Below are 9,973 nucleotides of genomic sequence, written 5' to 3'. Positions count from 1 at the left end.
ATGGATGACTCCGCCTCGGTTGTGTTACTATGATATAAGTCGCAGTAAGTTACACACTGAGTTAAGAGGTATGCGTTTGCTATTGACCCTTCTGGTTTTCCTATGTTGCCGACATATTTTTTGTACTCCCCAAGTTGTCTAAAATTTACGATGTTATTATTGTGCAAACAATAAAATGTAAATGTAAACTGGAGATAAAAGTGTGCAATGCAATGTACCTTTCTTGTGGAAACATCCAGGTATAGTGTACTGGACCAGTAAGCAGCGCTTGTTCTGGTAGGTGGATCATGAGGTGAATCATGATGTCGAAGAAAGCAGGCGGGAAAATCCGCTCCAACTTGCACATGATGTAGACAATGTCCTCTTTTAATCCAATGACATCTGACTTCTTTAGCTCTCTAGCACATAACTTTTGAAAGAATCTAGACACCGCTACTAACGGCTCTACCACATCAAGACGCAAATATGGTCAAATTACCACTGGAAAAAGATGTTGTAGCATGATATGACAGTCATGAGTCTTTAATCCAAATAGTTTATTTTCCCCCACTTTTACACATCGAGATATATTTCCTACATAACCATGAGGATACTTAATAGCTTCAAACCATTTGAAAACTTTCTTCTCATTAGTCGGATTAATCCTGTACTGCGCAAGAGGCATTGACCCTGACGTTGTTAGCCACAAGTGAGGGCGTATGTTCATGAGTTGAAGATCTTTGCGCGCCTTCACAGTGTCCTTAGTCTTATCTTTAAACCCAAAAACTGTTCCCACAATGCTGTCACAAACATTCTTCTCTATATGCATGACATCAAGGCAGTGCCTTATTCTCAATTTCTTCCAGTAAGGCAATTCAAAAAATATACTCTTGTGCGTCCAGTTCTCCAATCTAGAAGGACATTTTGGATTTCGAGCTAACACGTCAAGATCACTGCTAAGACGTCTGAAATCAAAAGAGTTCAACATGTCCAAAATCCACTCACCAGACCGTTCTTGGGGTTTAAACCAAACTCTTGCTTCCCATCGAATGAAGCCGCATCAAATCGTCATGGATGATCTTCCGGAAGCCTTGTACGACTCCCCAAGTAACACACCTTTCCAGCGTGCCAACTAGCATTTAGGTCTCCTAAGCAGATTGGGCAAGCCTTGTAACCTTTAGTGGTTTGAGACGACAACATCCCGTATCCAGGAAAATCACTAATGGTCCAAATCACTGCTGCTTTCATCCTAAATGAAGTTTGACTATACCAGTCAAAAGTAGGGACACCATTTTCCCATAATTCTTTTAACTCGTCAATCAATGGTCTCATGTACACATCAAGACATTTTTCTGGAGAATAACGACCTGGAATTAACAAAGTCAGCATACTAAATTCCTTCTTCATACACATCCATGGAGGTAGGTTGTACACCACAACAATAACAGGCCAAATACTATAAGACAAATTCATGTTTCCGGTAGGATTAAACCCGTCTGTTACAAGTCCAAGTCTTACATTTCGAATGTCTGCTGCAAAATCAGGAAATGATCTGTCAAATGATTTCCAAGCCTCCCCATCTGCAGGGTGTCTGAGAGTGTCATCATTTTTCCTCGTTACCCCATGCCATCTCATCTGTTCTGAAGTGTGTGAAGACATGTACATACGCTTCAACCTAGGAATCAATGGGAAATAACGAAGCACCTTCTTTGGAATCCTTTTCTTCTTAGATGAAGAAGATGATGACTTCCACCTCGACGCTTTGCACACTAGACAGTAATCCAGGTCTTTGTTGATGACTCCATAAAACAAAACGCAGTTATTCTTGCATGCGTCGATATTCTCATAACTGAGGCCAAGATCTTTCAACATACTTTGTACCTTATCAAAGCTGTGGGGAAAGTTGTTTCCTGGAGGAAGCAATTTCTTAATGTTCACCAAGTTACGGTTAAACGACACATTCGACCAATTGCTGTCAACTTTGGTTTTAATCTGTTCAATGATGGCACCCAAGACAGTTACATTACATCCAGGGTACAATGGGGTTTGTGCTTTAGCAAGCAGCCTGTTATACTTATCGTAATCATCATTGTCAACATTTGAAAAAGCATGGTCTGCATCAATGGTATCGTAAACAACCTCTTCCTCATGTCTTGTAGCAAATGAAGGAAAAACATCATGTATAATGTTCATAGAAGGATCCACATAAGGGTCAAAACTATTGCTGGATGAGCCAGCATGCTGAAAGTGTCCCGCTCGGATTTCTTCCAAGGTAAGTTCATTATCTAATGTTTCACCATGTAGACTTCATGTAGTATAACTACGCATAATACGTCTTGTATTCAAGTGTTCGTGGATTTCATAAATCGTCTTCCACTTAGTATTATGACATTCAACACACGGACACCTGTGTACAGTTCTGCCATCAACATGTTCAAGTACAAATAACAAAAAATCTAGAATTCCTTGTTGGTATTCAGGGTTCCCCTGGTCGTACTGCATCCATCTCTTGTCCATGTCCTGTCATATATATAAACAACAAATAAGCAATAGTAGTTCAAAAAACACAACAACAAAAACATGTATTTGATCGTTTGATCTTCACCTTATGCCTCCGGTTAGGGTCCTAATCCCATTCAGGAGAACACGATTTTGTTTCTAAGTTTGTAATTCTTGTCTTTTCGATTTCGATGTAGGAAAATTTCGGCAGCATCTCTCTACAGTCCCTCTAATGCATAAATAACTATACCTAGTATGCACTCGAGGAACGGTAATGAGAGACAATGTCGAAACATATACCCACAACCGAAAACGAAAAGACAAAAACAACAAACTACATAACAAAATCATGTTCTCCTAAACTGTCTAAAAATGGGACAATTCAAGAATCATTTTGTCAAACACAGTTGTGACAAGATGATTCTCAAACGGGATTTCTAAGGTTCAAACTTAGGTGAATGAAAGAATATAATCTTATATTCTTACATTTGATTATCACAAAATAAACACAACATATATAATCATTTGAATGCACAAATAAATTTCACAAAACCAAACAATTAAGTATATTTACATATATCCCTAATTTCTCAAAACCTAATAATGAATAGTAAAGCATATATATAATCAACAAATTAAACTTAATTAACTCTAATCAATACACAAATTAAAATAACTAACTTTAAGAATCAACATATATCAATCAACATTAATCATCACCCAACAATCACTACCAGGACAAGCACTTTAGCCGACGAAAAATTTTCGTCTGCCTGTTAGCTTAATTCGTCGGCTAAGATCTCGTCGGCTAAGATCTTAGCCGACGAGCCATCGTCGGCTAAGATTTCGTCGGGAAAAGGTCGTCTGTGATGACTTTAGCCGACGAAAAAAAAATTTCGTCGGCTATAGTCCCGCAGTTTAGCTGACGAAAAACATGTCGTCGGTTTTTTTCCTAGACTTTAGCCAACGAAACAATTAAGATATTCGTCGGCTAAAGTCTGTAATAAAAAATTTTTTCCCAGACTATAGCCGACGAAATATAGTATGTTTCGTCGGCTAAACCTTATAAAAAAATTTAAAAAAATAACTATAGCCGACGAAATATAGTCTGTTTCGTCTGTTAAACCTTATAAAAAATTTAAAAATACTATAGCAGACGAATAAACCTTTAAATATCGTCGGCTAAACCTTTAAATATCGTCGGCTAAAGTTGCTGGTTTTTGAAAAAAAAAAACTGCAGAAACTTTCGGCCACCTCCAATCACCACCAAAATTTGACAGAATCTTCTTCTCAACATTTCGAACAACTTTTTAGAAGAAGTCGAAGCCCAATTCTAAGCCTAAATAGGTCAATTGAATCAAAATATAAAAATCCCCAATTTTAAACCCTATCGAGCTACCAAATTCTAGGGGAATGTAGTACTAATCAAACTCAACTTATCCATATATAGAACTCACCAAATGGTGACCTGAGGAAGGAGAAATTCGATCGACACCGAATCCGAACCGGCGGAGTTTTGGAGCTCGATTTATCTCTCACGGCGGTGCCACTCGATGCACCACCTATCCAGCAATGAAGTAGAGACGACGGCGAAGCTTTTGGGACAAGTGTGGCGGTCTACGGTGGCTTGACGGCAGAGCTAGGCCAAGAAGAAAATCTGGTAGGCGAAATAGACTTCTTACCATCCACCTTCGGTAATATAAAGAACTTTAGCCGACGAAATTCTTTATTTTCGTCGGCTAAATTCTTTTGAAAATTTTGAAAATTTTCGACTTTAGCCGACGACTTTTCATATATTTTTGTCGGCTAAAGTCCTTTGAAAATTTTCCTCCAAATTTGGTTTACCGCCCAAAAGTTTTTGACCTTAGCCGACGACTTTTTTTAATATCTCGTCGGCTAAAGTCTATAAATTCACGAAAACGCTCATATCTCCCTCTATATTACGTAGTTTGGTCAAACCTTCCACACGAAAAACTCTCACGTAGATGAGACGCAACTACCCATATAAAAATTTTGAGACATTTACCTTCCAACGATAGGGCTCCCCATAGGAAATAATAACGGTAAATAGTTGACACGTTGTGATTCCGATGACTAAAATTTACAAACCAAAATTTGACCGTCCGATATGATCATTATGATGAAAGATGTCTATGGTAAAAAATTCAACTGGATTCGACAACGTTAAGGGCTCGATCGAAACGGTCAACTCTAATCGGAAATAAGAAAACTGCATTTTGAAGCCCTAAACGGACTCGGATGGCCAAAAAGGCCCATACTTCATGGCACCAGCCATGAGTTTGACTCGTAGGGCCGTTACGCTTCTGGAAAGGTATCACAATAGTCAATCGGACACTAAAAACCAAATCTGCAGCATAGTGAATAATAAAGGTAAATTGCATTAACCGCAACTATCGACACCGAGACTTTACCGGAATACTGTGATTTTTCAATTGTAGACGTATTTCACCATTCTGGTTATATCTTATTTCATGACTTTTTTGTGTTTGAAGGTTCTACGTATAGTTTTTTTTTTCCCAGATGAGTTGTTGTCCAGATCTGCAAATATAAGGCACTTTAGCCGACAAAATTATATTTTTCGTCGGCTAAACTTTTAAAAATTTCGTCGGCTAAAGTTCACAGACTATAGCCGACGAAAAAAATGATTCAGACGACGAAATTTTAATTTCGTCGGCTAAAGTTGACCATAGCTGACGAAAATTTTTAATTAGCCGACGAAGGACTTTAGCCGACGAAAAAATAATTCATCTGCCTGGTTTTTTTATTTTCGTCGGCTAAAGTCTTTCTTCTGGTAGTGAATATTAACAACATGCTTGTGACTGGAATCTTCGCCGGAAAACTCATTGGGAAACATGAAAAAATATGGTGGAGAAAGAGACAGAAAGAGATTATACCAAACTATAAATCAATGTATAGGTAGACAAAGGTTTCAGAGGCTGGCATGGATTTGAAGGGCTTCACATCGGGTATTGAAAATCGAAGCAAATTTTGAGAGAGAGTTCGGAGTGTTTTGAAATGAGAGATGCAGATCTGGAAACGCAGCAGGGTGTTATAAAAAGCAAGTACAGTAAGGTGACGAAATAAATACTTTTGTCACCAGAGTAACCTGTTACATGACGAAAAAATATTTTCGTCACCTAAGAGAGAACACTTTAGTGACGAAAAATGTTTCGTCACCTACCTTATCACTAAAATGACGAATTAAATTTTCGTCACCTAAGTGTAAAAAGTTTTGGTGACGAAATATCTTGTCACTTACCTGACGAAAAATATTTTCGTCACCTTTTTTGTCCAGATCTGCAAATATAAAGCACTTTAGCATACGAAATAAATTCTTTCGCCGACAAAATAAAAATTTCGTCGACTAAAGTTGACCATAGCCAACGAAGGAAAATTTCGTCGGCTAAAATGGACTTTAGCCGACGAAAAAATGATTCGTCGGCTTGGTTTTTTTATTTTCGTCGGCTAAAGCCTTTCTTCTGGTAGTGTAAAGAATAGGAAACGAGTGATGAGTATTGGAGATAGCCAATGAAACATCATGGGAAGTGTTGGTGTGTCTCTAATCCTTTAGACGACATCCTGATGGTCTCCAAATCTTTGGAATCGTGCCTATGTCATGTCAATGTCACCGCTTATGTGACATCAATGTCACCATAGGACCGCCACCTTATTTTGTAGCGTCACCACCATGTTGTGGTGTTTGAGGTGTCCGTGGAAGTCGTTTAGCATACAGATGATCATATTATGTTTAAGATGACCTATGCGGTCATGCCAAAGCCTATATGAGTCAATGTCTCAAAGCCTATAGGATTCGATAATTCAAATCGTAGTGACATACACAATCTACTATATTGACTCAAGAGTTTCTCCATGATGCGCTTTCCTTCGCACTCGTGAGAAGTATACACAAAAGTTTCTACCATTCTCACAATAAATTTGTAAACAGAAACCGTTGGCGTGTATGTTCTTAAAAACCTTAACAATGTTTGATTATCTCTCAATACATAGAGAGCATCTATGACATTAATCATGGTGTCATGAGGCAGCATGAATCGAGTTAAATCGCGTCCCTGAATAACCGGTGATCATGATTCAATCATTGTTGTCACAAAAGATGTACAAGGCACTAAATCTACAATTAGATGCATGTTCCTTAGAATGTTTGTAATACCCCGGAATTTTGATATTAGTTTCTAATATTATTTGGGAATTTTCGAGTTAGAAGTTAGTGGGTTTTTGAGGTTCGAAAGAAGAGTGGAAGTGTTTGGACGCATAATTTACCCGAAAGGGTTCTTCTTTTCTTTTAAGGGTCATACAGTTGACTTTCTAATCTGTTAGGTTTCTCGAGAAACTTCCTTCATGGAAGTTGTAGAGCACGACTATACGAGTTCGTAGACATGTGTCACGCGTAAAACGAACTTCGTATGAGAAAGTTACGGTCAACAGAAGTTCGTGGCTTTTCGGGATTTTGGGTTAAATAAGGAAAGTCTAGGGTTTCCATTTCATTTTTTTTTTCTGGAACCCAATTCTTTCTCTCTTCCTTCTCTCTCACGCCTCACCCTCACTATCAAAATTCTTCAACCGACCCGACCCGGCTTTTCCGGCCGACTCCGGCAGACTTAGACAGCGGCACCAGTCAAATTCTCTTTCTCTCCTCGGCGCAATCTTCCCTGTGTTGGTGGGTGAGGATGACTCAAGCTGAGTTGTGAAAGCTGAGCGCCACAGTGAGGGCTAGCGACCCGGTTTGCAACCCGATCGGGTTCTCACCTCCGGCAGCGGCGACGAGGCTTGAAACCGGTCGGGATAGGAAGTGTTGGGCATCCTTGTTCGATCCTCGGTGGTTTTGTAGCTCACCTCGTTGTGTAGAGCTACGGTAGACTTCCCCTTGCGGAGGCACTACTTTGGCCGGAAATGCCATTTCTGGTGGCGACGAGGCTCGACGTTAGGTGAGGTTTGACATCCCTTTCCTTCTGAGTACTCTTTTGCGTATCATACAACTTGAAGTTGAGCTTTCAAACCACGAATTGCAGTTTGAGGCAGCGAGTTTGCGGCGACGTTTCGGACCCAATTCCAGCCAAATTGATCTTGACCCTAGGTATAAGAATTGCTCTCCTTTTTCTGAGCTACATATTTGGTGTTGGGAGTTTGTCTGAATTCCAAAGCTAATGGGGTGGCACGTGGGGCCCACTCGCCGTCGTCTATGGCGGCGCGTCCGATAGGGTGTGTAGTGTTGGTTGCTATAGTTAACTAGTTCTTGTTGTTGTGAGCTCGTTGATATGAGACTAGGGCAAGTTTTGAGTAAGATTTGCTTGTTAGATTCTTTGTTTAATTTTAGACTTGTGCGAAGTGTTGAGCTATGAGAATCCAAGTTAGGCAGCATGGAAGGTTTTTTAAATGTCCAACGACCTTGGGAGGTCTCGGAAGAAGGTTGCCCCCTTTTTGGCAAATCTTGGGTTAAACCTTGTTTAAGGGTGCAATGTTCTTTTGTTAAATAATTATTAAGTATGACTTTGTGCTATCTAGGTGATTGGCGAATTTTGGTGTTGTGCTTGTTCTTGTGGTGTGTGAAGACGTAGCGGGAGTTAAAGGTGAGTAAAATCTCACCAAATTTCCCTTTGGGACCCAAATTATTATGGTTTTATGATAATGATTATTATGATGAGGATGATAATGATTATTTTGTTGATGATGATGATAATTGATTATTATGATGATGATGATGATGAGGATGATAATGATTATTTTGATGATGATGAGGATGATTATTTTTGATGATGATGTTAATGATTATTTTGATTATGATGATGATAATAATGATTTAAAAATTTTGTTTTTGTTTGTTTTAAAATATATAAGCTTGATCGTCAACGGCTTATAGGTAAGAGAAAACAAGTTTTTTTATTTAAATGATTATTTTTAAGAATTAAATTCAGTTTACCCCCATGAAGTTTGGGAGTAACTTCATGTTAATCCCTATACTTTCAATTTCATCAGTTTACCCCTCAAACTTTTGAATTTCCTCAAGCGTGACCAAATGTCATATATTCTGTCCAAATCGGACGTTAACTGTTAATAATTTTAACCTTAACTGTGAGGCCAGTATCTAGAATTTGGGCAAATCGGATCTTATATGTCCAAATCGAACCTTAACTGCTGATAATTAAATGTCAATTCAAACGGAATATGAGAATTTGGGCACGGCAGACAGAAATTGAAGAGTTTAAGGGGTAAACTGATGAAAATAAAAGTGTAGGGACTAACATGAAGTCACCCCAAACCATAAGGAGGTAAACTGAATTTAATTCTATTTTTAAAGTTTTTGTGACCATAATTTTTTTGGTTCTATTGATGTGATTATTGGTGCCTTAGTGGTGATTATGTGCATTCGTTGTGGAATGGTGCCTTAGTGGTGATTGTGTGTCTTAGTTGTGAATCTGTGTCTTGGTGGTAATTGTGGGTCTTAGTTGTGAATGTGTGTCTTAGTGGTGATTGTGTGCCTTAGTGGTGATTGTGTGCATTAGATTAGGAGCCTTTGTGGTGGACCGGGAACCAAGCCTTGGCCGGGTGATTGGTTACGGTTAGTATAGAGCTTTAGTCTGTTTGTCAGTATTTCATGGGGGATGACTAAGTGTTAACGAACTCATAAGTACGCGTTTGTTTGGTTACTTATGGGGGATGACTAGGTGTTGACGAACTTATAAGTAAGAGTAGAGAAATGATTGTGTGATGTTCTTATGTGATGTCATTTAATTTCCTTGTTTTAAGTATTTCCTGAACTATGCTTGTCCGCAGGAGATTCTTTAATCTTAATCGTGTGGTTTTAATGGAATTCCTGAATTACGTTTTTTGCAAGATTCATTTATGATTTTGAGTGATTGTGAATTGTTGTGTTTTCTTAATTTTTTTTTTGTATTTCTCTTGCTTGTAAGTGTTTTCCTGAATTTATTTTTAATGCATGAACTCTTGGTTTTACCTTATGTGTTGATAGGTTGAATCTGTTGTTGTAGATTTACTCATACGAGCTCTTAAAGCTTACCGGGTTTGTTGTTTTACAACCCGGTGCACCAATTCATGGTGTAAGGGTTAGACTTGCAGGTGATGATTAGCAGAGTTGAGGAGGAGGCATAGTGGCAGGGTTTTTAGTTGATGTACTCTTGATATTATTATATTTGGTAGACAGCATTAAACTCATTCGAGTGTTTTCAGTTCTTGACCTGCAGGTTATGATCAGCAGAGTTGAGGAGGAGGCATAGTGGCAAGGTTTTTAGTTGCTGTACTCTTGATATTATTATATTGAAATAATGCCTATTTGGTACTAATTATTGGGTCTTGTTGCCCACCCCAATGAAAAACTTTTTCCTATGCCCATTTCAATTAAACTTAATAGAATTACTTTTCTACCCATAACCTATCTATCTCTCTCCTCTCCTCCCCCTCTCATTCCGGATCTCTCTTTCATTTCTCTCTCTCTCTC

At 38.6% G+C, this 9,973-nt stretch overlaps 1 protein-coding gene across 1 annotated transcript in view; it reads right to left on the bottom strand.

Moving 5' to 3' along the window:
• Positions 1–1,047: 1,047 nt before the first annotated feature.
• The window catches only part of LOC101308569, a 9,379-nt gene continuing 453 nt past the window's right edge, over positions 1,048–9,973 (bottom strand). The window contains exons 2-3 of the mRNA XM_004297813.1: positions 2,385–2,499; positions 1,048–2,264 (exon numbers count right to left, since the gene is read on the bottom strand). Of these exons, the coding sequence (XP_004297861.1) occupies positions 1,048–2,264; positions 2,385–2,499 (1,332 nt within the window). The remainder of the gene's footprint in view (positions 2,265–2,384; positions 2,500–9,973) is intronic.

Source organism: Fragaria vesca, linkage group LG4 (assembly GCF_000184155.1).
Source record: "Fragaria vesca subsp. vesca linkage group LG4, FraVesHawaii_1.0, whole genome shotgun sequence".
Classification (NCBI taxonomy): Eukaryota; Viridiplantae; Streptophyta; class Magnoliopsida; order Rosales; family Rosaceae; genus Fragaria; species Fragaria vesca.
The sequence above is the reverse complement of the archived record's forward strand: the minus strand, read 5'-3'. Positions and strand labels throughout refer to the sequence as shown.